At 38.0% G+C, this 26,952-nt stretch overlaps 5 protein-coding genes across 10 annotated transcripts; 3 read left to right on the top strand and 2 right to left on the bottom strand.

Annotated features, from left to right (window-relative positions):
* Positions 1-542: 542 nt before the first annotated feature.
* On the top strand, positions 543-13,079 carry LOC122404526 (ATP-binding cassette sub-family G member 1-like). Of its 4 annotated transcripts, XM_043408686.1 has the most exons (13): positions 2,130-2,369; positions 2,494-2,529; positions 3,314-3,582; positions 7,139-7,256; positions 8,570-8,756; positions 9,713-9,858; positions 9,958-10,196; positions 10,262-10,464; positions 11,178-11,346; positions 11,750-11,850; positions 11,924-12,079; positions 12,266-12,506; positions 12,673-13,079. In XM_043408686.1, the coding sequence occupies exons 3-13, from the start codon at positions 3,411-3,413 to the stop codon at positions 12,843-12,845; spliced, it is 1,905 nt and encodes a 634-aa protein (XP_043264621.1). In that variant the 5' UTR covers positions 2,130-2,369; positions 2,494-2,529; positions 3,314-3,410; the 3' UTR covers positions 12,846-13,079. The 4 variants fall into 4 exon arrangements, with proteins under 4 accessions (XP_043264713.1, XP_043264801.1, XP_043264621.1 ...); XM_043408778.1 differs by lacking the exons at positions 2,130-2,369; positions 2,494-2,529 and adding an exon at positions 543-878; XM_043408866.1 differs by lacking the exon at positions 2,494-2,529 and having other exon boundaries at positions 2,082-2,198.
* Positions 13,080-13,726: 647 nt separating this feature from the next.
* LOC122404879 (ribonuclease Oy) lies at positions 13,727-15,996 on the top strand. The gene is made up of 3 exons (XM_043409249.1): positions 13,727-14,291; positions 15,110-15,638; positions 15,716-15,996. Exons 1-3 carry the CDS (start codon positions 14,224-14,226, stop codon positions 15,878-15,880), a joined length of 762 nt encoding a protein of 253 aa, XP_043265184.1. The 5' UTR covers positions 13,727-14,223; the 3' UTR covers positions 15,881-15,996.
* Positions 15,997-16,135: 139 nt separating this feature from the next.
* On the bottom strand, positions 16,136-18,553 carry LOC122404729 (UBX domain-containing protein 1). 3 transcript variants are annotated; one of them, XM_043408989.1, is made up of 7 exons: positions 18,397-18,553; positions 18,272-18,325; positions 18,050-18,208; positions 17,371-17,622; positions 17,088-17,304; positions 16,497-16,680; positions 16,136-16,329 (listed from the first exon to the last, which is right to left on the bottom strand). In XM_043408989.1, the coding sequence occupies exons 1-7, from the start codon at positions 18,450-18,452 to the stop codon at positions 16,274-16,276; spliced, it is 978 nt and encodes a 325-aa protein (XP_043264924.1). In that variant the 5' UTR covers positions 18,453-18,553; the 3' UTR covers positions 16,136-16,273. The 3 variants fall into 3 exon arrangements, 2 of the variants coding, with proteins under 2 accessions (XP_043264924.1, XP_043265051.1); XM_043409116.1 differs by having other exon boundaries at positions 18,434-18,480; XR_006259721.1 differs by having other exon boundaries at positions 16,173-16,374; positions 16,418-16,680.
* Positions 18,554-18,914: 361 nt separating this feature from the next.
* On the bottom strand, positions 18,915-20,240 carry LOC122405061 (histone H2A-like). The gene is made up of 3 exons (XM_043409549.1): positions 20,037-20,240; positions 19,751-19,958; positions 18,915-19,362 (listed from the first exon to the last, which is right to left on the bottom strand). Exons 1-3 carry the CDS (start codon positions 20,056-20,058, stop codon positions 19,185-19,187), a joined length of 408 nt encoding a protein of 135 aa, XP_043265484.1. The 5' UTR covers positions 20,059-20,240; the 3' UTR covers positions 18,915-19,184.
* Positions 20,241-20,912: 672 nt separating this feature from the next.
* On the top strand, positions 20,913-26,925 carry LOC122405053 (TBC1 domain family member 15). Its single transcript, XM_043409536.1, has 10 exons — positions 20,913-21,051; positions 22,696-23,399; positions 23,815-23,907; positions 23,983-24,484; positions 24,559-24,735; positions 24,803-24,897; positions 25,027-25,225; positions 25,302-25,519; positions 25,598-25,912; positions 25,977-26,925. The coding sequence occupies exons 2-10, from the start codon at positions 23,373-23,375 to the stop codon at positions 26,280-26,282; spliced, it is 1,932 nt and encodes a 643-aa protein (XP_043265471.1). The 5' UTR covers positions 20,913-21,051; positions 22,696-23,372; the 3' UTR covers positions 26,283-26,925.
* Positions 26,926-26,952: the final 27 nt, after the last annotated feature.

The following is a 26,952-nucleotide window of genomic DNA, read 5'->3' as shown; positions in this document are numbered from 1 at the left end:
AATCCGATATACTGCTTTGTGTTGTTCGAAATTCACTTGCAACGACGTAATCATCTATAAATAAAGAACGAAAGAAAAAAATCCTAGGAAACAAGTTACCATTATCAAATCCTACAATTTTAAAATCATTGTGTATAAATTAAGCAACACTTTCAACATTTATTGTTCAGGTTAATTCCTTACAATTCTAAAATAATGCCAGTAAAGGTAGAGGTGGACGTTAGAGTATAATTAACGATGCACCAAGGCTGTCGAGTTGTTTACAAATTCAACTTATACCTGTTCGAGCCTGGCAAGTATCTTGGCTGTGGCAATTTATTTTTTTTTAAGCCTTGGTAGAAATGTTTGAAACCACTGGTGCATAATACTAATAATTCGCCGATAAAAGAAATCGACTAAGAGAACCATCCCTTCCCGCGCGATTTGGGGGATCCGAGCATGCGTGCAGATTTAACGAGAAGCAGTGCACCATGCACAGACGTAAATATAGTTGGCACGTTAGGGCAATGGAAAATCGTACTAGTCAGTCCGCTTCTGTGGCTCGTCGAGCGCGAGTCTAGGTTCGGTCGACGTTTTCACGCCTCGCCATTTTCCAAATTTAATGACAGATCGTCGCGCGGTATTGTATTTACGACACAACTGTCATTATCGACGTTCATGCATAGGGTACTATCGATGACGCGTGTGTTCGATGTGTGTGCGTGAGTTTTCCGGTAAATGGTACAGCACGTGCGTGATTTAAAAATAGAAACAATTCTTACGACTGCACGAGTCTCCGTTCGAAGAAACGTAAACACCGAGCGCTACGATGCATCCCGTTCGATCGATGGTTTCCGTCGCGATGGCCGTGTTGGATAAGGCAGATTAAAACTCTCATGGTACGGATCGACCAGCAATTTCATCGTGGTAACGATAATAACTGCGCCGGAGACGAGCGTGCATGGTGGAATATAGGTTATCGCGATACTTTATCGTTGTCGTTTTGGACGGAAGTCGGTGCAACGCGACCAATCGATGAGACCGTCTCGATTCCCGTGCTCGTTTATCCCGAATCGATTTCAACGATGCGTGATCCTCTAACGGATCCAATTACGCGGGAAAATGCATTCCAGAGATGGGTGACACTTTTATCCGGATGAAAATAATTAAAACACCGCGGTATTTAGTTCTGGTGCATTGTGCAGTTTTATTTGTTTGCGTTTGGCCCGTATTGATTCTACTTTTAAGTGTTCTAACCTAGAATGTCAGGGTTTAGTGAATGTCGGTAGAAATTGACAGAATTCTTTTAGAAAACGACTTCGAATCGAAATAATCGATGTCGCTGGATATAGTGTTATTTTCTGTGTTGTGTAATAAGTTGAACGACTTTATGACTACACGATTCTGCATTGCGTCAAGCGATGGGAAGACATCGATCGTCTTAAATGTCTTTTCCCCTTTCTTTACTCTTTCTTTCTATCATTTTCCCTCAACTTTCTTTCCAATTTTTTTATACGATGACAAATGATGGCTAACCAGCTGTTGGAGGACATTATACGATACCCGTCAGTGTTTCTTGCAGTATGTTTTGTATCGTTGTCCAGAAAATAATACGAACCCATCCTCGGTTCAACTGCACTTTCTAACAAATTACTCTGCAACTCATTGTCTCTTCGACAAAAGCTATATTCCCACACTATGGCGTTCCCATCGGCGTCTTTCACCATCTGTTAATGATTCTTCGAACTCGGTGCTGGATCTTTCCTTCCACACAAATTTTTTTCTATCTAATTGTTCTTTCTTCAAAGAATCCTCCACGTTCCACGTTAAAAACTGAATTTGTCTTCGATCGAAATATGTGGTAATTAGACCAGTGTTAACCTGCTGGAAAACGACACCCTTCCTAACCAATTGGAAAGTTCGTGCACGTTGAAGTTTTCTTTGCAATTTCAGACAACAATATCGCGTCGACGTCGTACAGGAAAGCACGCAGCTACATACGATGACTAGCGATGACTCTGTTATGCCGCTAGCTATCATCGTGTGTATCATGTGTATCGTGTTGCTGGCGTAAAACACTCGTAAACGGCCAACGCAATTGTGCGCGCGTCAGTGTACAAAGTCGTTGAGAATAGGGAGCTCGACAAAGTTACTTCAACCTCAGTCTTCCACCGCGATCTGTCGTGCGCTGAGCTTTTCGATCGCTCCTATGATTCACGGTATCGTCGGTAGCTAGCAATAAAAAATGAGCAACATTCTATACGATAAATAACGAATAAAAGCAACGTACATCGATTTATTCGCGGTTTCCATTCGATCGAACGGTTCAATTTTCTTTTTTTTTTCCGATAAAAAGATCAGTTAAAATTAAGTGTACATATCAGAGCGTAGTAAGTAAATTTTTTTACACTGTGGCTGACACTCAAGATTGTCCACCATCCTTGTGTTGTTAACACTAGAAAGATTGAAACTTAGTATACTCATAATCAAAATGACTGCTTTTGACCAATATAGGCATAACACATATACCGGAAATGAAGGAGGGAGGAGGTAACTACAATTATTAATAAACGCATTCATATGTTCTACAAAAAGTCACAAAATTCTAAGAAATTGTGTCATTATATACATAATTGTTTTTCTAATTGAAATTAAAAAGCAGTCAAAATGACTTCCTTGGGCAATCTAGTGTTAATAAAATATGTCGGTAGGAGCTGAGCGGTGTGATTAACATATATGTACACACGGTTGCAAACAATAGGGGTTAGTTTGTTATATCTCTTAAATATTTGTTGTGTTTGTGTTTAAAGAAATCATCCCCACAGTAAACACTGGGATAGTACATCGGTGGAATATTTCAGAATAGATTTAATTGGGCAGTACAGAAGTTTTATAAGATTTCAATAATTTCCCCAATTGTTCGTTAAAAATTCTCTAGGTCAGATTACTCATTTGCAATATCACATGCAACGCCTAGTGGAACTTTTTCTTGCAACTCACGCGATTGCTTACTCAAGACATTGACACAAGATTGACCTGTTAATCTCTCATTAGGAAAGTGAAGCGTTATCGAACATTGTATACAAGAATTTTAGTAAAATCAACAATCCTAGTGATTAATATTTATCGTAGTACAAAAATGGCTGCAACTGGGAATGAACACGGAGTAGAACACGTGCTTACACGTATTATAAAATATCCTGTGTACCAAATCCTCTCAAATTTTATTTTCTCCGGTGAATGTTTATGTCCGTTCGATTGGTCGTCGCAGTAATTCGACGGTTTTAGAAAATTGCCCCTAATCTCCGTTGGTAATTTTCTTGGGGGTTTTCAGTGCTGTAAACTGGTCGAAAAAAATCATCCCGGGTAATGGGTCCAGCCAGACCCATCATTCACGGTCGTAAATAAATTCTTGGAAGCAGAGATCAGCCATGCCGTTGAAATCGGAGTTCAACGCGGAAGGGGGCAACGATGGAGTCCACGATTGTTCGAAAATCACGCCCACGCATTACACGACGTTGTCTATGTCCCATCTGAAGAAAATGGAACCGATCGACATCGAATTCAACGACCTGACGTACACGATACCTTACGGCAGAAAAGGTACATTAAGTAGATTAATAGTAAACTATGAATTATATCTCGATGAACCGCCATTTTGCTTTTGCTAGGCCACTTTAGGTACCTTCGACCCATTTCGTAATTTTTAAAAATTAAACACAATTAAATTGCAGAGAATACATAAACGATCGATCGATTTCCGAATACTGGTAATACATGTTTTATATTAGAAATAATTTTATGCAAAATTGCATGAAGTTATTGTACGTTAAAGTCAATTGATTGATACTAACTTGCAGATTTTTATTATTGTTTTATGTCGCCTACCATATTCTCGTCTATGTAAGTAACGCAACAATTTGCAAACTGGATGAAATAAAAAATGTGGACGCTGATTGCGTATTACGATGCAGTAGAAAATATGTTGTCTTTATTTTCTAAATTTCAATATTTAAATTTTCGAACGTTTCATCGGTTCTGGGAGTCTCTCGTAAAAAATTACTGTTATATCAGAATCAATTAAGAAGTTTAATAGTTTGGTTGAACATTTTCAATAATATTATGGAATGAAATTTTGGAATTTTCATTTTGCGTCGTCGCGGAGATTTATGGTGGACGGTTTGACGAAAAATCACGAAAACAATTGTTTCTGCTTTCGATTCAGCTCCTGGGCCGGTTGCTCAACCCGGAGAACGTATTCGGATACGGTTCGGAAGAGAGTCGTGTCGGCGCATTGTAAATTAAGACAAAACCAGCCGTGATCCGCCGAGCCAAACGCGCTCGTTATCGTTCGAATATAAAACAGCTGCATCCCCGGGATGAAATTAGAGGTTAAAAGGGAAAGTCTTAAACCACGAAAACGCGAACCACTTCCACGTGATCCGTGGTTAACTGTTTTCCTAGACCGCGAGGCGTTTCGTTCGCCATCTTCGCAGGAAACAATTACGGGTGGCAACGATTCGTGGGAGGCTTCTGCGAAATCTCGTAAAAGTCCAGTTCCAGCTATACCGTAAACTAGTAATAAAACAAGAAGGATGGGAACTTTATATCATACTCGACCTTAAGGAAAGTTTTCACTTCGATGCCTTGCAAAATAATTTTATCAATGATATCCATTCTTACGAAGTTTTCAATGGAATTCAATTTATACATTCTCAAATGTACTTCAAGATAAAAAAGAAGAATTCGATTGTTGTGACCTGACAAAGTAGAAACTCCCTAATCATTTCGAGACGCATTACAATTTCTTGGCGTTTTGCTTTCTATGCTTCTGCGGTGCCTTCAACCTTTCTCCTCGCGGATAACTAGAAGACATTCGAGCGAATGTTTCATACTTGTACCGCTCATCATAGTGGCAATTAAAGTGACAAGCCAGTGGCGCGTTATGGCTTTATGGGGCCCAAGACAGAACGGAATTCCAGGCCGCCATCTTGGGGAAGAAACGAACGAGCGTTCTTAAATTCTAACTCTGATCGAAACAAAGAAGTTGCACGATGTATTTCAAAACAGGATAGTTTGTAACATAATACTATCTTCAATGAAACTTCCTGGTTGTATGGTCTTGAAACGCCACATTGGAATTTGAAAAATCGACAAAGTAATGGTGATTGGAAAGCAAGGTACTTCCTTGAAAGTTTTTAAACGCTATTCAGTTTATTTGTCTGTACCCTTATTTGCATTTAACGAAGGACATTATGTAATGGAACTAATCACGGAATTCCAATAGCGAACTCGATTACAAGATGCATGGCTGCACGCGCGAATGGAATTGTGTCGCAGTGTTCCACTTTGCTAAACGTAATATGTTATAAAAAGGATGACACTATACTAAATATAGTATTCCAACAAATTCTAAAAGACCATGTTGTAATATCAACTGTTATTTATAGAAATTCTATATATTTTTTCATGATTGAAACGACACCGGTTGCATAAATTGCATAGATTATTGCGATCCACGCTTCACGCTTTTTATGAATCGTAATTAACGATACGCATTGCAGTTCCATTCTACTTTCATTCTTCCGACCCTAACGAACGCTGTTTTCGATCGTTTTTTTACATGAAACACGTTTCTTTTGCTCTACAAAACACATACTGCAATTTGTTCTAAAATGAAATACTACTATACACATTTATCGTAGTAAATATTATCAATTCGCTCGAGTCTGAGAATTTCATCGGAGATGAGAAATGCAAATATCGATGAAAACAAGATTTGCAAATTTAAATTTATGCGAAATATCATCGCCTAAGGGATATGACAATCGTTTTGTTAATTAATACTTTACTCGTAAGACATCGACGCTAATTTTTTTTTTTCGGGAAAAATTAATATACGAGGCGGCTCAAGGACTGGTCTCAACCATTTTTTACGCGAAGACGATTAAAAAATATTTGTTGTTCCCACGTGGTTAATTAAAATCCAGGAGGATTCTGAGCCACTGTCGTGCAAAATGACAGGCAGACACGAGCAATAATGTGCACTTAAAATTATAACATCCATTCGTCTCGAAGAATGCATAAATACGAGAATAATGAAAGTGACAAAAAGCTTGTGACGTAACGCGTCTAATTACAACGTATGAAAAATAAATTTCCAAGTCGAGATGTCGAGGAACAGAAATCCATTGCTTATAAATAGTATTTATGAATTTTCCATGGATAATTCAACGTTGGATCAAGCTGTTTCTAATGATTTGAAAACAACGCGTTAAAAAAATTTCACGGATTTGGTCTAGTTAGCGATTTGTCAAGCGTTTCATGAAATTGATTTGACACGAGGAAAACTTGAATTCATCCTGGTAAATCACTCTGTGCTGTTTATTTTTCCTCTTTTATTTATTCGCTGCCCGCACGTGTTCGACGATGAATCAACAGGTTGATGGCGTTAAAAATGTCATCGATTACTCACGAGTCCTCGAGATCGTCGAGAATAGGATCTTTCGTGATTTATAACGCAATAATAAATTTTCTTTCTTGCTACATATCGGAGATGTTAACAATTCGATCGGGTCATTCCGTTTTATCACCAGTCATTACTCCTACGCAAAAAAGGCTTTAGCATTTAATAACGCCTTTTAATATTCCCGGGTAAATTAATACGTCAACACGATTGAAAGAGTTCAAGATGGGTTTATTAATCATCGTATACCATAGCTTCCTAAAAGTTATTATAGCAAACACTTAAAACTTCTATAACACGTGATCACACGCGTTCTATTATCGTAGCTATTTTTCTGGCTCCACGATTATTAGAAGCCAAATTGTTTATTAATCGAATAAAATTTCCGTGGCCTATTTCGGTCTAGTACGCGAAAGAAAGGTGCTAAATATTTAGCTATGTTAACGATACGATTACCATGTAAAAGAGGCGGGAAAATTATTCGATGGCCCGTATAATATTTGCATATTATATACACGTGATGAAACGAGCGCGTCGTACTTCCTTTGGAATCTTTTGAGTTCACGGTGCACGGATTTCTCTTCGAAAATACTGATGGGGTCTAAATCGTCCAAAATGTTGCGATACTTTTGTTTGATGTTAAGAAATTAGGGTGAAATTTGGCAATATTTGCGGGACAATCTCGTGTTGCAGGTTCGAAGGTTATTATAAGCGGGGTTTCCGGCCAATTCAAAGCTGGAGAACTGACCGCTATTTTGGGCCCGTCCGGCGCTGGAAAATCCACCTTGTTGAACATCCTCGCAGGATACAGGTAAAAGGACATGGAATTTTTTAATTATGTTATTTTTATCGTAGTTGTCAATATTTTGTTAGTTAGAGTTCCTCTAGGTTGTTGTTTCCAATGGTTTACTGTATGATTTATACATCGTTATCTTCTGGCTTTTGCACTTTTCTTAATCTTTACTTGCAAAACCAAAACGTGCGAAGATTGCATTTTTCTATGGAGTTTGTGTTAGATAGTCGAGTCGAAGAGTGTATCAATAAAAATTCACTCTTCGAGAAAAATAATTGCAATGAAATAATGCAGTTTTTCTCTGCCCTGTTACGTATCATCGATTACGTCACCAAAGAGTTAATTATTATTGAACTATCCGGAGCATTAAAAAGATCGCAAATTGAAACAGATAGTCTACTTAGTCGCTTTGAAAGTTTCTATCGCGTTGAAATAATTTTTTCCCGGCTTTTAAAATTATTGTTCATCGATCCATGGCTGCCATCGCAGGCGAGTAAACAGTCGCATCACTTTTTCCCCTAAAGCAAGAGCGAATAGAGTCAAAGATCACTGACCTCGCGACCCAAGGCAAGCAAACAGAAACTACACCTAAGCCGGGAGTTAACTCGAATCCAGACATCGAGACGATCGATAGACTTACATAGTCGGTTCTCCGGTTATGCGATCAGAAGTTTTCGACGCGAGACGAATTACGTCAAGAAGAAAGTACCACGAGCAAAGGAAACGTGGTCTGCGTCGGATAATTGCTGCTCTCGATCAGTTAGACTCGAGCTTAATTAGAAAATATGTGCAAGGAGGACTTAAAACGAAATGGAAATATGTAACACAGAGACACTTTGACTGTTACTTCAAAATTTCTCCGTTAAATTTCTCTTTCGCTGCTTTGGAAGATAAAAAAAATGGAACGACTCGATTTTTTATCGTTAAAATTACTTACATTTGTTAAGAACGGTCCCGAGAAACATGTTTCATATTTACTTTTTTCCCAGTTGTTTTTGTGTAATTATTAATAAGTGCTTCTCGCACGATAGATTCTATAGCACGGAATGGCACAGCCTGTCATTACACTCTTGCCAATAGTACGCTGCGCCTTTTTTTATTCTTTTTCCATCAACACATCGAGATAGACAAACAACACACCCCAACTTTGGATTTCCTTCGACTCTATCGATCTTACAAGGGTTACAGAAATGTCTCTCTGTATATTTATAAGTTGAATCCAAAATTTTAGTCCCAATGGTGGATACCAGCAAGGGGAAATCCACTGTTGCAATTTAACACCCACAAATCGAGTCACCTATCATTCGAAACTCAATGCAGGCGTTTTCCAGATCGACAGGCGTCTCTGGACACGTGACCGTGAATGGACAAGCACGAGAGGCGAAACTTTTGAAGAAATTGTCGTGCTACATCATGCAAGAAGACCTTCTTCAACCTAGGCTCACGGTGTTCGAGGCGTTGCAGTTCGCCGCGGACCTAAAACTCGGCAACGTTTCGAAGGAGACGAAAATCGCTGCTGTTAGCACATATTTATTTCCCCCATTGCTATCTAGTACTATGAAATTTCCAATAAGAGCGATAGAACTTTCGATACTCATAGCCGCCATGTTTGTTATTCGCTTGTTCGAGTTCTGTAATTTCAATTCAAAGTTCCATCGCCCAAAAGTAGCACACAAATACGAAGAAGGATATATCAAATTCCAAAATCATTTCCACAGCCTTTCAACATAATCTTCTTAATGATCTTTGACTGCTTGTCAGCGTTTGAGGAGGTCTTGAATAATATTGATTGTTATTCTACGTAACGACGCCGAGAGCGTCCAAAGATCCGTAGATCTCGAATATTTATCCACCTCCATCGTTAACGAACGATGTCTGAAGATGTCCTCGATTTTAATACATAAAATAGACACGGTGGATACATTTAAAGTTTCACGAGAGTTCCAAATTTTAGTGTGTTCGTTTCGAGAAAAAATTTGAAAGTTTTCGTGCGCGTTTGAAAAACGTTCGAACGAAATCGCTCGATTAGAAAACGCGGTTGCGATGCGCATCGCTGAAGCATGTTCTCGGAAGGACATGAATACTCAAATTGCATCGCGTGCCTTTATTTGTATTCCCGAAGCGCGCCACGGGACGCCTGGCGATCGTAATGGGAGGGAAACGTGTTCCAAGAATCCCTTTTCTACGTTTCGATGATTTCCAAACTCCCACGAAACCGTGCTCGCCAAAGAAAAAAAAGAAAATGTCGAATTTAAAGCGGGATAAGAGAAATGTCAAAGCACAAATTTATATAGAAATTTCGTTTAGACGAAAAACGGTACACGGCCTCGATGGAGCCTCGTAACGCGTCGAGATCGTCTTTTATCAATTATATAATATCTCCGGTAACGCTTCGTAATAGCAATATTAACGCTGGACAGGAAAAAAAAAAGAGACGCAACTTGTCTCGATCGGTGTTTCGATCTACGTTTCAGATAGAAGAAGTCCTCGAAATCTTGCGACTGAAACGGGCAAAGGACACGGTCACCGAACGGCTGTCGGGTGGCGAGAAGAAGAGGCTGTCGATCGCCCTGGAGCTGGTGAACAATCCTGCTGTGATATTTCTGGACGAACCGACCACGTGAGTATCTTAATCGACGGTGAAAACTCGATCGAGTATCTTAAATTTCGTTTGAAAGACCTGAGAGACGACATCTTGGCATTTTGCAAATAATTGCAGAGGACTGGACGAAATATCGGCAGCCCAGTGCATCGACCTTCTGAAAAGTTTGACGCAGCTGGGGAGGACCGTGATCTGCTCCCTTCACACGCCCAGCGCGAGCATTTTCGCGAAATTCGATCACACGTATGTGGTAGCCGGTGGGCAATGCGTTTACAGGGGCACGGTGAACAATCTGGTGCCTTTTCTTAGACAAGTTGGCATCGAGTGCCCGAAACATTACAATCCCGCTGATTTCGGTGAGTGAAATTATTTTTTCAATGCCCTTTTTCGCCTGCTAATAGCATCATCTTTTTAATTTCAGTGATCGAAGTGTCGGCGGGCGAATACGGTTCCGAATGGACCAATCGGATGATAAACGCGGTGAACACCGAATTGCCGATCGTTCCTATTTGTCGATCGAAGAGACACGAGTTTCAGCTGGCGAAAGAGATGCCTAAGATCTCCTGGTCGGATCAATTTCTCATTTTATCGAGAAGGATGATGTTGCAGCTGTACAGAAACAAGGTACGAAGAATAGGTTTGAGCGATCAGTGGTGGATTACGCAACAGAGACAAGGTAGACGAACTACCACTGATTATTTAAAAAATGAACACAGTTTTTATAAAACATTCGACAACTATGTATCTCGAGGACGAAACAAAACTGTTTCTCTGAGCGTGTAAGACAGTACAGAGATTTTAAACGCGTCGAAGATGTTTGTTACACGTGAATACTAACAATAAGAATTATTCGCGGTGATGAAACTCGTCAAGGGGATGTCTAGAGACTAGGAATTTGTTACACCACATGCATCGTTAATAGCGTGATTGCCACATATGGAACAACTAGGCGGATATACAAAATCTTGTTAAGACAAGGCAACGTATACTAGAGTTTATAGTTAATTAATTATAAGTAGACTGCGGATGTTAATCCTCAAAAAACTACATGAATGCATTTAATATGCAAAAATATAAGAAATACTTAAAGTAAGATACGAATTATTATATTTAGGGGTTGAGACAGCCCTCTGTGAAGCTTCCGTTTCATTAATGAATTTCCATAAAGATTCGCAGTCTAATTATAAGTAATTGTTGTTTTCAAATTTTCGAGACGGGGGGGCTACGAAATGTACCATCGTCCAAGGCTCTGTTGAGAGTTAATCCGCTACTGCGCGAAATATTAAAACGAGCAATCGTCCCGCGAGATGACTTAACGAATACTTGTTGTTTCACAGAATTATATGTATCTGAAAATAGGTCTACACGTGTTCCTCGGCTTCATCATCGGCGGTTTGTTTTTGAACGTCGGCAACGACGGATCGAAGACGCTGTTCAATTTTGGCTTTTGCTTCGCCTGTTTGATACTTTTCCTCTACGTGCCTATGCTTCCAGTATTATTACAGTGTAAGAGAACAATAATTACGCGAGAAAACACGTGGAACCCTCGGGCTTAAAATTATAAATTGCATTAATGAATCGATAAACATTCAACAGATTACGAGGCCTCTTATCCTCCGTCAAAGTTACGTAATGTCGAACGAATCTCGACTTCTTCCCTGTCGAACAGAGTAGAATCGAGTATTGTTTCTCTCGTACACACTATTTTAAATGATAAGAACTCTATTGTAATTACGTGCGAATACATTTCGAAAGAGAACGTCGTGTAAATGCTAATAAAATTAAATCGAACACTTGCGTGGACCGCCGTATTCGTTTTCTGGATGTCCGGTTCGCCTATTATTGTTATTATTCCCCCCCCTGACGTGGTCGAATATAATTTTCTGCTCAACTAATCGTGAAATTACAGTTCCCTCGGAAGTGCAACTGGTTAAACGAGAATATTTCAACATGTGGTACAACTTGAGTCCCTATTATTGTGCTTTCACCTTAATCAACATACCCGTACAGGTCGGGCGACAAGCTATTTTCTTTTCATATTTATGTCGCTGGCACTCCTCATTAACGTTTGTCTAATTCGTAGGTGTTAGTGTCGTCGATCTACCTGTCGATGGTCTATGTAATCACGGGACAGCCTATGGAACTCTTTAGATGTACAATGTTCTTTAGTGTTTGTTTTATGTGCATGTTTATTGCGGAAAGTATGGCACTGGCTATAGCCAGCACCTTGAACATCGTGGTACGTTTCCTTTGCTCGTTGAAAATTGATGAAAGTATAGTAATCAATGTGTTGATAGAAAGAATTGATAGTAACTTGGCTGGTTCGATTAGAGGCGATTTAATTAAAGAAACGTATTTTACTTATACATGATACATGCTCCTTTTTAAAGTCGATAAAATTATACAGATTTAATTGATTTTTCAGAACGGCACGTTTGTGGGGCCCGCAATCAGTGTTCCATTGATGTTGTTAGCGGTACAAGGTTTGGGTGAAACGCAAACTTTGCCCATTTATCGTAAACTGATAATGTATTTGAGCTACATTCGATACGGTTTGGAAGGGCTCATAACTGCCTTGTATGGCTTCAACAGAGAGAACTTATACTGTCCGCCGTCGGAAATATTTTGCGAGTTTAGGGCACCCCGGCAAATTTTGCTAACAATGCGTAAGGCTTTCCAAAAAAAATAATTTATCATCTCTGAACGAAAATATCAGATATAAAGTTTATCGATCTATGCATTAGAAACTCTCAACTCTAGTTCAAGAAACGCATAAATATTTATTCGAACAAGTTCTATTCTGGGCCTGGGTCTAACAACTTTTAATTTCAGAAATGGAGCACGTGGTCTTCTGGGTGGATTTCGTCGCCTTGATAATTATTCTTATTCTACTGAAGATTCTTACTTATTATTTATTGCGACAAAGGCTTAAACCGAACAGAACGTTCCAGGCGCTTCACTTGATCGGTAGATTAATAAAGAGTCACCTTAATATTAACACTTAAAACCAATCTTTGTTATTTCTGCTTATCTTTTATACTTCCCGAATGTGATAAAAAGAACCAAATAATTGAATGGAAATAAAAAGGTTTGATGGTAACGCGAAGAAGTTACAGTTTCAGCTGTGTTACATACAGGTCATTTCACCTTGATCGGTTACGTTTGCGGTTGGATGGCAAAATTTTGGTACGTCACTTTTTCGAAAATATTTAAGTACTGTTCGCTCGAATAGCATCGGTTGGTGGCGACGCTTAGCGTCTAAGAATGAAATTGCATGTAGAATAACAGGTATATGTAGCTGGTAATAACTCATGGTATGATGTAATCGTTCTCGAAACGTATGCACCTCTTTTTCCAATCGTCATTATCGAAGCGTGGAGTGCAATAAATGTAATCTAAGAAAGTGACTATGTTTGTTGTGTTTGGTAAACAAGAGCACAGACGAGGTATACGACACCTTACACCTTACACCTAACACCTTATGGACTTTCAATGGCGGTCAGTTGAGATACCATTCACTAAATTAGTATTGATGGGCAGACAGATGTTGTGTGTTTGTAAATACATGTGAGTTGACCATGCAAGAGATTGAAAAATTAAAAGAGTGCTAAAATTTTTCGACAAAATTAAAAAATTTCGAATCGTTCTGAAAAAATTATTTTTCGCTGCAGGGGTTAAATACAATCATTTTTGGTGAATACGCATACCCTCGAAATCCTACGCATTGTCGAGAAAAAAATTCGAGCAGGTGGAGAAATTTGTCGACAAAATTAAAAAATTTCGAATCGTTCTGAAAAAATTATTTTTCGCTGCAGGGGTTAAATACAATCATTTTTGGTGAATACGCATACCCCCGAAATCCTACGCATTTTCTAGAAAAAAATTCTTTACTTTTTCTTAGAAATGTTCCCCATAAGTTTCAAGGCTATTCGGAAAATTGATCCTTAACTCCGTGTTTAAGGTCTACTCGTATACCTAGTCTGCGATAAGAGATAGGATATAATCAGCTGATAATCGTTATCTACTTTCGCCTTGCTTTGGACAATGTTATATGCCGAGAAAATCAATAAGATAAACGATATTATCATTACGAGTTGCAAATTTTTCTAGATAGGTACACGGATGATTATTTTTAACATCGACGACGATAAAATGATCCACCTTAACACTCTTTAAAGGTACAAGAGTTCAGATAAAAGACGCTGACCATCTGCTAGCAAGCGCAAAGAATACACAGCGATGGAAGGAATAGTGGGGAGATAAGTATAAAATGCGGTGAGCGCATAGAACTCTGCTGACTGAACAGTTTGTGAACGTGTACCATTTTGGATTCCCTGTGTGTACAACTGGACAGCGAAATACGTCGCGAGCGCGAATAAAATAATGTACAAGAAGTGGTTGATTAGCAGCACGGTAGTTTTTTTCATTCTTCTCATCATTGTTTTAACTAGGTAAATGAAAAATTTGTTATCTTTGAAACGTACATATACATATGCAGAGTGTTCCCTATGTGCGAACTGCATCAACAAGTAGTGCTGCTAAAAGCGTTAAAGAATGTTCGTATAAACGTATGGTCCTATTTGAATAATTTTTTCGACGGACGAAAGTAATCGAACTAATTTCACCCAAGTTCCGAGTTCCTCTATCCAAACACGAGTCCGGAATCAGAATTACACTGTCACTTTTGTTTTTCAAGAAACACAAATTTTTGTAAGAAATCATGATTGTTTTGAAAAATGAGGTATTTTGCAATTCTAAAGCGAAAATATTGAAACGGTTTTCACTTCGAACAGTTCGAGAAAATATCCGTCGATAACGTGTGCACGGAGTTTTGCCGCCATGCGCCTGCATCCTTTTTTCAAATGGAATTTCATAATTTTAATCGTACCATTCGATGCAGTTTCTTAATCTCTACAAAAACGCACGAAGACACTTATGCTTTAAACCTAATAGTTCAAGAGTCATAACACTTTAAAGTTTACTAAACTATTTTGGTGTCGAGAAGAATTTCGTAATAATTTTGCACAATTTTTATAGCACGTTTTTTAAAAATAAAGTCTGTCGTAAAATTGGAGAGTTTCGACTTACCCAGTGTCATGGTGTTGAACAAAGGACAGCAAGTGGTAAAACGTTTGCGTGCTTGTGTTCCGACGCAAGGTCATATTTGTTTTCACACGTGTAATCTATTCATGGAGCAGCTCCCACATGCTACGGGTGACTCTGTATATTTATAATTTTTCCTTGCTTTCTTGATCGAATGAAATACCAGTTATCGTAGGCCTGCGACAGCGGGATCGGACAATTTCGATGTTTTGATCTTTACTCAACATTGGCCGCAAACTGTTTGCCTCGCGTGGAAAGAAAATTCGGCGTCTCATAATTGTTGGCTGCCAGCCCATAAAGACCAGTGGACGATTCATGGCGTGTGGCCTTCCCAATACCATAAACTAGGTCCACAGTTCTGTGACAATTCTTCCAAGTTCAATCCAGCTGCTTTAAAACCAATCGAAGGTGAACTACAAGAGAAATGGATCGACATACAAGAAGGAAAGGAATCTTACTCTCTTTGGCAACACGAGTGGAATAAACATGGCACCTGCGCGGCAAAATTGGAAAAAGTGAACACCGAGTTGAAATATTTCAAGGAAGGTCTTGCTTTGCTATCGCAGTACGATATGAAAAACGTGTTGGCGAAATCGAACATTTTACCTGGAAATGTGTACGCAATAGACGAATTGTTGGATGCCATTGAAAAAGGATTAGGCAAACGAGGTTCAGTGGTGTGCATAAAAGACAAGGTAAAAATTTGTCATAATAAATACTAATACCAATTTCTAACCGATATTTATGTAGCTAATATCAACGTTCATTTTAGAAAACGGGAGAGTCCTATATATTTGAAATACGAATCTGTTTTAATAAACAATTCGAATTGATCAATTGTGATGGTATTTCTGGATACCCCACGAACTGTAACAAGTCTAATAACGTGATATATCCGGGTGAAGTACCGAAGAAACGTAACATAGCACAACAATAATTAGAATTATATTGTAAATTAAAATTCTGTACATTTCAAGATACGATCGATGTTATTTAATTTAATGATATTGTCGCGATTAAAGAAGAATAAAGACTCTAATAGTAATTATAAGGTAACGTATACTTCTTATCCTTAAAGATTAAACAGCTAAAAAGACTTGGATAAAATGTCTCATTATTTTCAAATGTATATTTTTATTTTTCCGATCATTTTTATAAATTATATCATTCTTGAATAACAACTGTCACAGAAACTTCTTATAAATTATAAATTGAGAATGTTTGGAATTAAAAATGCTGCCTCCTTGATAAACAATTTGTAGGACATTGTACACTGATATATTAGCTTACAACTTATATTACCGATTGCATGGCAAGTAATAATTGATGTTTATGTGTATTGCTGTACTTTCTTCTTAATAATTATAACCGAGGATGGTACTAGGCCTGTAAATAAGCGGTCAGATTATACAGACGAGTGGACTTTGTTCCTTGGAATATATGATTAGTAGAAAAGATGATGTCAGTACTGTACAGATATTGCTCCAGATAATAATAGCCGACTCAGATCGTTCGAACGAAATGTATACCGATCGACATAATCTATACCATACCTAAAACATCTAATGGTGTGTCATAATCATCTTCTGTAAAAATTTTCTTTGGGAAGTTTGTCATTAAACAGAATGGACCCGAATCATCGTCTGTCCTATTCATTTCAACAAACAATCTCACGGCAGATAATTGTTCTTTACTTCCGAAACTTTGCGTTAACGTTTGTCCATTAGTAAGTCTAATCTAAAATGTTGAATATTGCTGTTTCACACGCATGCCAATAATAAAAACATGTGCCGGGACCAGTGACGGATCTAGACTTTTCGGACTTGAAGCTAATTACTTTGAGGGGCCTTTTCCTTTTCTGAAATATTTTATAAAAGGCAAATGTTATTAATATACAAATCATATTTATACTTCTATTAGTTCTCTTCTGGATCTATTATCGTCGCTACAGATTCGCGACTATCTATAGGCATTCTACCCCCAGAATCGTGTGAATAAATGAAAATATATTTAAAAATATTGAAAAACGCGAACACCGTCTTGCAGCTATCGATTTTGCGAGCTATAAAAATAGTATTAGTAGTTATGCATCAGTGTCATTACTGAGTAGATCCGCCCCTGGCTGAAACAAATGAACTTATTACTTGTAGCTTCGTTTCACTGTAGTCTTTCCTATGGTGCGTCGTAGACGATGAAGGCACAGGAGGAATTTCCTTGGGTACCTCTTGGTTATTAGCTTTTGCACGTCTCGCGGCTTTGTCGGCTTCGATTTGTGCTTTCACCCTTTGTCGCGCTAATTTCTCGTCCTCTTTCTCTTGCCTTCTTTGTTCCATTACCTTTCTTGTTTCTAACTCTTCCCATCTGCATTTAAAATGCCGAAGTAAATATGTTCAATGGACATTTTTTTATAAGAAACAGATAACTCACTTTCTTTTAGCTTGAGCCATTTCTTTTCCTACCCTTATCCTATCCCTTTCCCTCGCGAATATATCTATTTTTTCTTGTTCTTCCCGCTCTTTGTTTTTTTGTTTTAACTTCTCTGTTAATGTTCGTAATTGTTCTATCTTCTCCTCTTTTGAAAGTGGTTTCTTTTCCTCTGTACTCTCTGAGAATCTATCGTGCCCAGACTTTGTTGCATGGAATTCAACTTCCAAGTTAGTTTTGAACAGCTTTCCACATCTAGATGGGGCAATAATAATAATTGATGTGATTACACAAGAATTATTCGTAGAAAGACCAAGCTACAAGCTGTTGTCTTGAAGGAGGGCTTGTTGTGCCCACACATGATTTTCATATTTTTTATTGTAAAATGATTTTTTAATAGTACAATATAAATTTGTTGTCATCAATTGAATGGTAGAGATTCATCTGATAAAGGATCAGCTAATAGGAACTGTGTACATAACCATTGTATTTTCTCTTCTTTAATAACATTCTAACTAAATAAAAATCGATTTATAAACGTCGATCGTAAATACACGAACGACAATAAATGCTTCGCGCGAGAGAAATAGAATGTTTTTAAGGTTTTCTAACTGGTGGGCTCAACAATCTTCCCCCTCCAAGTGTTTCTAGAATTACTCGAAAACAAACATAATATACTTACACGTCGCATTTCATAGACTTGGCAATTTCTGTAGTCGATACTTGACCACTGGCACTAGCACTACTATCTTCGGCTGGTGTTTGAGCAATTAACGTTGCTGCACTTTCGGCAGTAGGTTGTTTAGGCGATGGTTCTGCTTCATCCGAATGAGCCAAGAGCCTGAAATAAAAAATTAAGATCGTCATCGGGCAACGAAAAACGAAGCCGCGGTTTTTCTCATACCATTCCATTGCCGGAACAACACCATTGTTTCCAGTGACCTCTAAGGCTTTTTCTCTAAAACAAAATACACGATAAAATATTAAAGGTTAGACATGTTGGCCAGCGAATGATTTAAGGTCCCTTACGCTTTAGGCAAGCTAAAACCCATATCGACAAGCATACTTATATCGCTCGACGACATTTTATGCAGTTTCGTTTTTTAAAATTAACGAATGTTTTTCACGGGAAAAAAAAAAATACTATTCGGCATGAAGCGATCAAAAATTAAACGTCACGTTGAACCGTCGCGCTACCTACATCAATTTATGTGTTACAAAACTCCACCGGTGGACATGCTGTCATACCGGAAGTTGTTTACGTTCTACATTTTGAAAGTATAATTGCTCGAGATTGGTTACGAATACCTACGTGCTCGTTCGATTAAAAAAAAAAAAAATCTAGGTAACGCGCGCGTACAGGAAGGGTCAGAATTTTCGAAAGACAATGTAAAGTGAAGATTTAATCATCCTTTATTTTCACTCTAAATATCGTTTACAGTCAACAAAAACATTTAACCTGCTGTAATTACCATTCGTTCTTACAATTCATAAAATATCATCGAGAATTTAATAAAGAATCGATCGAAGAATAAAAACAAAATGGGTACATTAATGAATATTTACTTAAATAATAGAACTTAATCATACATACGTAAGATATTAGTCTAAAGCAATAATGCATTGTGTTACTACATTACCGAAAAGAAAAATTTAGCAATGAACCAATAAATTGTATCGTGAATTCAGATAATTCTACAATGTATGTGGTTGGAATAATGATTGTAATCTCATACATTCTAGATATTATTTTGTTTCTTTATGATCGAAGAAATAAGGATATAGTCCTAAAGTACTGTTAAGTTAGAAAGGTTGTTCTAATATTCTTGGGACGCTTTATCGCCTTTTCCTGACCCACCGGTACCAGTCTTCTTCGGCAACAGAACTGCTTGGATGTTAGGGAGGACACCACCTTGGGCGATAGTTACACCGGATAGCAATTTGTTTAATTCTTCGTCATTGCGGATAGCTAACTGCAAGTGACGCGGAATTATCCTGAAACAGAGAACAAACGTACATTTAACCAATATATTTGTAGACCCATGTTGAGATGGAAGGTCATAGTTTAACCTCAAATGTATCCATGTACACTTAACTACCAGGACGGACGTTTTTTGCATTAGGGACGGTAAACTAGGCGAATACACGCAAATGCTAATACGGTTAATATAAAAATAGAAATCGGAAAGCTTTTCTCGCTAAATGCAATAATTTGATACGTTCAAGTATACGGGGAATTTTCGACGGAGTAAAATATTTTCCGAAATACGTATTTACGAGAATATATTTATTTAAATGCGGAGGAAATGAAATATATACGCAATGGCAGAAAGAGAAAGAATAAGGAAGAGGGGGGTAGAAGGGAAAAGCTTGCTCGACCAACCTCGTCTTCTTGTTGTCTCGCGCGGCGTTCCCGGCTAACTCGAGTACTTCAGCCGCCAAATATTCCATCACGGCGGCCAAATAGACCGGTGCACCAGCTCCAACTCGTTCCGCATAATTTCCCTTTCTCAGAAGACGATGAATTCTTCCCACAGGGAACTGGAGCCCTGCCCTACTACTGCGGGTCTTCGCCTTTCCCTTGGTCTTTCCTGGAAGAACGTAAATGATTTCCGCGTTTTCCAGCAGCTCGTAGCGCTACATTGTCGCCAACGAAACGCTATACTTACCACCTTTACCACGTCCTGACATCCTTTATGGTATTCTCTTGAAACTTTCCTCGAACAAGAATAACGGAAGAACTTTCTCCTCGGAATATCAAACAGCGAATGAACCTCTTCTACCCTCTGCCCCGAACGACGACGGTTATGCGTATGAACGACAGATATTTTGGCGGCGACAGTTAGGTCGGCGCTGGTTTGCGCGGGAACGCTGTCTCAGCTTTGGCGGTACTAGTAGCGCCGTAATTATAAGATTAAAGTCCCTAGATAAAGCCATAGAATTACTAACGGAAAAAATGATTTCCTTTAATTTTATACAACACGAAACAACATTTATAACCTATTTATACAATCGAAATATCGTGAATCTTATAATATACCTACCAATCATGCTTTGATCGCTATTCGACGAGCTAACGAAAAAGTTTGCAGAAGAATCATACTGGTAAAAATTGACCAGCACGTAAGTACGTTAATTCAAGATGAATTACCATATTTCGTTAGAATGAAATAGTACATGTACAATTGCATATACGAATCCTACTTAAACAAATACTAATTATTCCTATATATCTGAGCACTCGTACTTAGATGTTTATATATAGCCTTCCTACATAGTAACTATTGTATATGTGTAATTAATTATTACTTTCTGTTCAATTAAAAAAATTATTGGTGGTACGCGTGAGTCACGAACAGAAAAAAATTTATTTTTTAATTTCATATTTAACTGTTGTATCGTTTCATGAAATTATATAAAAGTATCATCGTCATAATATGCAAAATAACAGATACAAGCGTAAATCATCGATGACTCATGTGCAACTATATAACTGCGTCGATGCATGATAAGTCGAAACAACGATTGTCGGTTGTCGGTTTACATTGCGTTTTCGCGGTATTTTTTTCTATTAATTTTTTACCGCTTGTTTGTGTTGAGATACCGCACGTGTCGTGATATTCCAAAAGGAAACATATACGTGCAAGTGCACCAACTTGGCGGGATTTACATCTGTTTTCAAATGTACAACAATAAGATTCTCAAACGTAGTACAAAACAGTGACGCCAGATTGAGCACCGGGTGCACTACCCACACTATGCCAGATCACGCGTACGTGAAGTTTCAGGACTTCCTAGTGGGTTCAGAGAAACCAAGGAGTTTCAGGGAGTCTTATAATTAAGGTAATGACTTGGAGAGGAAAAGAAAGGTAAAAAATGATGAGAACACATAGAATTCTTTGTAATTATATCATTTATTGCCATAGATTTACATTATACAATGTTTTAATACATATATATCATGTCAGCAGGGGCCAGCAGAGGCCAGCAGAGGCATGCAGAGGCCAGCAGAGGCCAGCAGAGGCAAGCAGTAACAAGTAGTAATCGTCATACGTTGTCAGAAGTATCAGGAGTGGACAGCAGCGGTCAGCAGAGGCCAGCGGAGGACTGTAGGAAAATTCAAAAGTGAGCCTTCCTCTCTCGACTCCCACGAGGCGGTCCGAAATTACTTCGGGCAGCTTCGGAGAATCGAGAAAGAGGGCATGTTTGCCTTTGTCGACTTTCCGAAACTCCACGAGCTCACCTACGCGTGATCTGTCATGGCGAGAAGGGCACCGTCGATGCTTTTCTGGCACCTCTGGTACAAGATCGATATACATAGTAAGAAGATTTCGACATGGATGATTAGGAGCTTTCAATGAACCCTACATATTTTATTATTAATACAATTGCATCAGAAATACCCTGATATAACCCGATAGGGAATGATTTCTCCTTTGGCAAAGGTATCGATTTTTGTTTATTAGAAAATCGATTGTAAAAATGTGCTATCGCATATTGAGATTAAAAATGTTTACCTTTACCTTTTGTTGCGGATGGTCTGGGATCTATGCATCATTTTGATCCACGATAGCCACGTATCTTTCCTTTGAAGGCTACTACACTAAAGGCTACTTACTATTTAAACATCAATAAATCATGATGCACAATTTGAAAACTGCAACATATAGGTTAAGTTGGAAAATGCAAGTTTTATAACCCTAAGAGCGGTTAAAGTAGCTTGCGATTTTAGACAGAAGATGGCAACATCTAACTGTCTGTGCACAATTGCATACGTCAGTGTTTCTCAACTGTGCTCCACGTACACGATGACGAAGGTCCACGAACTCTCAGAAGGAAAAAAGCACAATTGCTTAGGGAAAAGTTTCCATAAATACATCGCCAAGATGCAATTCAGCTGTTTAGTTAAAGTAAGATAAGGAATTGGGTCTTCCAGCCTGATAGTAATTGGATTGGTCAGTAATTCGGTCAAACGCATTTTAGGGATGACAATGATTGGATCCTTTACCCTATGTATATTTTTTAATTAATAATTTAATTCTACTCTGAAGACCCACGGGTAGATGAAGTTTGAGAAACACTGGCATACACGGTTTACTTTAATGAATCCAGTCCGTTTGTGGGGGAAAACTTCTCTCTCTGCGAAGGTGCTATTGCGATTAAGTGCTTAGTTCAAATTTGAGATAATGAATGAGCAATGTTACGTAGCGCCTTAATCAAGAAACGACCGAATAGGCATGCTCTTACTTTTAATGGCATTTGCCTTCGGACGAAACGATTCATGCGAACAAACTACACAAACATACATTAAAGATACCGATTTTACAGGTGTTTTCAAGGTAATCTAGAGTTATTATCAGACATGAAATTCTTCCATCAAAACAATCGTCCAATACTTTTACAGTCCACGATGCCCACATTCGTCTAACGACGAAATAGAACTTAACATCTCGTAAAACAGGCCGAAGTAGCATATAATTTGAAAACGTGTTTCGTTATCACGATCATTATCACATATGCACGTATTTAGGTTGTCCGTAGACTTCGTATTACTCACACGGAACACAGTGGTAAAATAAATGAGCGAAGCGTTAGTTAGAAAGAGTAAAGTTTCGTACAGAGGTCGCGATTAAACGCTTACTCATATGTATGCACGCAGTAGACGTACGAGTTTGTAGCTTGATTGTAGGGGAGTTGACGTTTATCGAGTATCAGCAGTCTCTAACAGATAATCGAAAAGTATTGCGAAATGCTTTATGATCACGAAATATCGAAAATATACAGAAAACGACAGAAAATTATTTCTTTCATTTTGGCGCGATCAACACGATACTAGACACATATACTCATAAGCGGCATCACGCAGTTGCATGATTGCACGAGTGAGCCAAGACAATAGAATAAAGGAAGAGAATAAGAAGGTAAACTTGTGAGATAGTAGAAGTGATGCGTCGAAATCGGCCGTAACTCGATCAGCCTGCTAATTTACGCAGAACACCTTCGAAATGTTTGAGCCCACGGAACAGGGAAAGGTGAGAACCATTTCTAAGCGATCCGCAATTGTGCAAATACGATTTAAGTATCTTCTTATAATATCGCCTGGTTCGAAGTCGTGTCTCAATTTTAAAATTCACGTACTCTTAAACATCTACTCACATGCCGTACTTGCGATATATCAACACGACTCCTGACAAGTTATATGTAAACATGCGAATCAAACTGTCATTCAATTCGGTCTTTATGTTAATTACACGTCGTTGTTGTTAGATGTTTGGATAAACTGATTTTGCTCCATTCGTTTAATGACATTGTTAGGTTAGGTGGTTCCTGCCGTTGCTATTCTAATTGAGCATTTTTTATTCATTTTGGTGTCACCTTAAAAAATGAGAAACTAAGTTTTTTATTATTAATTGTTATTCCATTTTTTCTCTTATCAATTTTGATTAGGAATTGTGGATGCAAACGGGTGTTGAACTCAGAGGTGGAAGTATTAGGGAAGACGAGGTCCACAGTCTAGGAACATTAAACATTGTCGAATATGTAAGTAGACTTTGTGTCTAATAGTATTTCTTACGATAAACAGTTTATGGTAAATGCCGTATTTCAAAATTGTAGTCTTTTGGGAAATGTATAGAATGGAAACCCATTGAGGATTCTGTGGTATTAGAGAATCAAGCTCAGGATCCGGAATGGTCTTTAGTAGACACTCATACCAGGCGTACTCCTACCTCACCAGAAGGAACAGACTCTCTTGGACGTACAAGAACCGTCAGAATTTTGTTCACAGACTTACACTCCTTTCGTATAAATCATAAAGGGCAACAGCTTATATTCATACAAAAGGATGGTACCACCCATGTTGCTTTCTTTCAGTTGTCTAATGCTGAAAGTTTTGTAAATTCTTTAAAAGGTTTCCTTAGATTTGTAAAGTCCCGTACGAATAGAAATTTGTACATCATAGTAGACGAAGTGCCGTCTGTGTTAACCAAATCATTCGCCGAGTTAGACTTATTTCCGGAAAATACGTCGGATTACGTTTGGAAATTTGTGAAGAATTTACAAAACCGTCCATATGAAACAACATTGGAAGCCTTTAGTAAACTGGCAGATATTTGGTGTAAGTTTACAAGAGTATATCCTGTACAGTTTTTAAATATTTTAAGAACCGTTATGTAAAACATTAACTTATAGTGTATAAAGAACCAGCTAAACGTCCAGTCGAGGAAGCAGTCGCGGATATACTAAATAATTCGCTTTCGATCGATGTTCCTCATCCGCCGGTATCGATAAGTTCTGGGGAGGAGTACGAAGTAATAGGGGTGCATGAATTGAGTTTGACATTACCGCCGCGACGACCATGTCCAAGAGGTATAGTAGAATAGTTTTTCATTAAGTGATTTTATGTAAAGTATATAAATATACGTGATTATGATAGGTTTACCACTGTCGCCAGAACAGTGGAAAAAATATAAGGACCCAGAGGGGAGAATTATAAATCCTCAAGCAGTAAAAGAAATTATTTTTCATGGGGTTTGTACACATGATTTGAATTCGACATCTACATACACGGATATTTTGCATAGAAACCGATATAAAATTTCATACGAAAAAAGATTACAAATACAAAAAACAAGCTATGCAAAATGTAAAATTTTTCAGGGTGTTGTCCCGTCTTTGCGATTTAAAGTATGGAAGTTTTTATTAAATTACTACCCATGGGACTCTACGCGCATTGAAAGATTAAACTACAAAAAGAAAAAGACCGACGAATATTACAAAATGAAATTGCAATGGAGGTCCATGACTTCTGTACAAGAAAATAATTTTTCTGATTACCGGGATCGAAAAAGTTTGATAGGTAATTCACGAACGCGAAACGATTAAATGAATCTATTCGTCAGTGTGATAATTTCAATGTAGATTACAAATTTTAGAAAAGGACGTTAATAGGACGGATAGAACGCTTCCCTATTATCTGGGCGATAATAACCCACACTTGGTAGAATTGTACGATATTCTCATGACGTATGTAATGTACAATTTTGATTTGGGATACGTCCAAGGTATGAGTGACCTTCTTAGTCCTATTTTATGTTTAATGAAAAGCGAGGTCGATGCGTTTTGGAGTTTCGTTGGGTTTATGGATAAAGTGGTAGGTTTTATATTACATATTTCGTAACATAATCGCTTGTAAAACACTTATAAAACGAAATCGTTATCCACTAACCAGAGTACCAATTTCGATATTGACCAAGCTGGAATGAAACATCAATTGTGCCAATTGTATACTCTTTTGAGTACTATAGATCCGCAATTAGCCCACTACTTAAATATGCAGGATTCGGGGAATATGTTTTTTTGTTTCCGATGGCTTTTGGTACTATTTAAAAGGGAATTCAACGCGCTCGATATAATGAAATTGTGGGAAATATTATGGACTGGGTTACCGTGCAAAAATTTTCATCTACTTTTATGCATAGCTATTTTAGACACGGAAAGAAGCACGTTTATGGAAAACCGTTACGGATTCACAGAGATATTAAAGGTAAGCGTGTTAAATGATATACTCGAGCAATTGTTCGTTAATTAAGGGAAGATGTGTTTTGCAGCATATAAACGATCTTTCGCTTAATATCGATCTATCTGCGATGCTATCCAAAGCAGAGGGTATTTACTGTCAATTAATGTCGGTAGCGGATCAGTTACCTGATAATGTTCGCACAATAATTGGGCTTGAACCTTTGAATAAAACATCTTTGACTAATATCGCAACAAACGGCGAAGCTTCGGGTCACAATGTCGAAGCTAATACAAATGATAGCAATTCGCGAAGAAATAGTACAGAAAGTGGTAATGTTAAGTTTGGGGATGACGAAGTGTCGTTCGAACGTGGATTAAATTTATCACATATGTGAGATCAGGATGGATCGTTTATCATAATTTGAGAAACGTGTGGTGCACCGTCATCGATTTAACAAGACTCACACTTTTAAAGAAAAACTCTCACTGTCGGTTTTTGCGACGAGAATTTGTGTGTTGTTTGTTGGAACAATGCAACGATGCCTTTTTCGGCACTCAACGAACTTTATCGCGCATAATCGATATCTCGAATGCGAAACCTTACAAAGGTATCTTTATATCCAACGAATCGTTCTGATGGAAGTGCCGATGTCCAGCTGGTACGTTTTGATCGTTGAATTTGAAGTTTTGCTGTATAAATGTCAAATATTACCTCGAATTTACGAAGTTGCAGCGAGAACTATTGTTAGTAACGTTGAATTTTGAGGTATTTATGAAATTCACTGTAATTACGAAGAGATTATAGATCGCGCATATTTAGCAAATAAGAAATAGTTTCATACAAACGTATATTCTTTATCGTAACCATATTTTCGATGCATCGTGAATTTGGAACGATGTGTAAAAACGATTCACACTGTACTTTAACCGATGTTATGTGTTCGTGTCATTTTCACTTAAGTTCAATGGTCTTTTTCCAGATTTGTACAAAGCCTCACGACAGTACTGTATATTTCTAATAAAAATCACCCGTTTAATCTCTGATATATATGTACGTACACTTTC

The sequence above is a fragment of the Colletes gigas genome, unplaced genomic scaffold, assembly GCF_013123115.1.
Source record: "Colletes gigas isolate AHSC1104 unplaced genomic scaffold, ASM1312311v1 Colletes_gigas_Sc00001, whole genome shotgun sequence".
NCBI classification, from domain to species: Eukaryota; Metazoa; Arthropoda; class Insecta; order Hymenoptera; family Colletidae; genus Colletes; species Colletes gigas.
Note: the sequence above shows the minus strand (reverse complement) of the source record. Positions and strands in the feature narration are given on the sequence as shown.

Bases quoted from the DNA above. Each gene is read 5' to 3' on its own strand.
- LOC122404526 (XM_043408778.1), top strand. From the start codon at position 3,411: ATGCCGTTGAAATCGGAGTTCAACGCGGAAGGGGGCAACGATGGAGTC. The intron at 10,465-11,177 runs GTACGAAGAATA...GTTGTTTCACAG, and splicing joins TGCAGCTGTACAGAAACAAG to AATTATATGTATCTGAAAAT. The intron at 11,851-11,923 runs GTCGGGCGACAA...TCTAATTCGTAG, and splicing joins TAATCAACATACCCGTACAG to GTGTTAGTGTCGTCGATCTA.
- LOC122405061 (XM_043409549.1), bottom strand. From the start codon at position 20,058: ATGTCAGGACGTGGTAAAGGTG. The intron at 19,959-20,036 runs GTAAGTATAGCG...ACGTTCTTCCAG, and splicing joins GTCAGGACGTGGTAAAGGTG to GAAAGACCAAGGGAAAGGCG. The intron at 19,363-19,750 runs GTTGGTCGAGCA...TCTCTGTTTCAG, and splicing joins CGAGACAACAAGAAGACGAG to GATAATTCCGCGTCACTTGC.
- LOC122404729 (XM_043408989.1), bottom strand. From the start codon at position 18,452: ATGTCGTCGAGCGATATAAGTATGCTTGTCGATATGGGTTTTAGCTTG. The intron at 18,326-18,396 runs GTAAGGGACCTT...ATTTTGTTTTAG, and splicing joins GGTTTTAGCTTGCCTAAAGC to AGAAAAAGCCTTAGAGGTCA. The intron at 17,305-17,370 runs GTGAGTTATCTG...TTTTAAATGCAG, and splicing joins ATGGCTCAAGCTAAAAGAAA to ATGGGAAGAGTTAGAAACAA.
- LOC122404879 (XM_043409249.1), top strand. From the start codon at position 14,224: ATGTACAAGAAGTGGTTGATTAGCAGCACGGTAGTTTTTTTCATTCTT. The intron at 14,292-15,109 runs GTAAATGAAAAA...ATGAAATACCAG, and splicing joins CTCATCATTGTTTTAACTAG to TTATCGTAGGCCTGCGACAG. The intron at 15,639-15,715 runs GTAAAAATTTGT...CGTTCATTTTAG, and splicing joins TGGTGTGCATAAAAGACAAG to AAAACGGGAGAGTCCTATAT.
- LOC122405053 (XM_043409536.1), top strand. From the start codon at position 23,373: ATGTTTGAGCCCACGGAACAGGGAAAG. The intron at 25,226-25,301 runs GTAATTCACGAA...TACAAATTTTAG, and splicing joins GGATCGAAAAAGTTTGATAG to AAAAGGACGTTAATAGGACG. The intron at 25,913-25,976 runs GTAAGCGTGTTA...TGTGTTTTGCAG, and splicing joins GATTCACAGAGATATTAAAG to CATATAAACGATCTTTCGCT.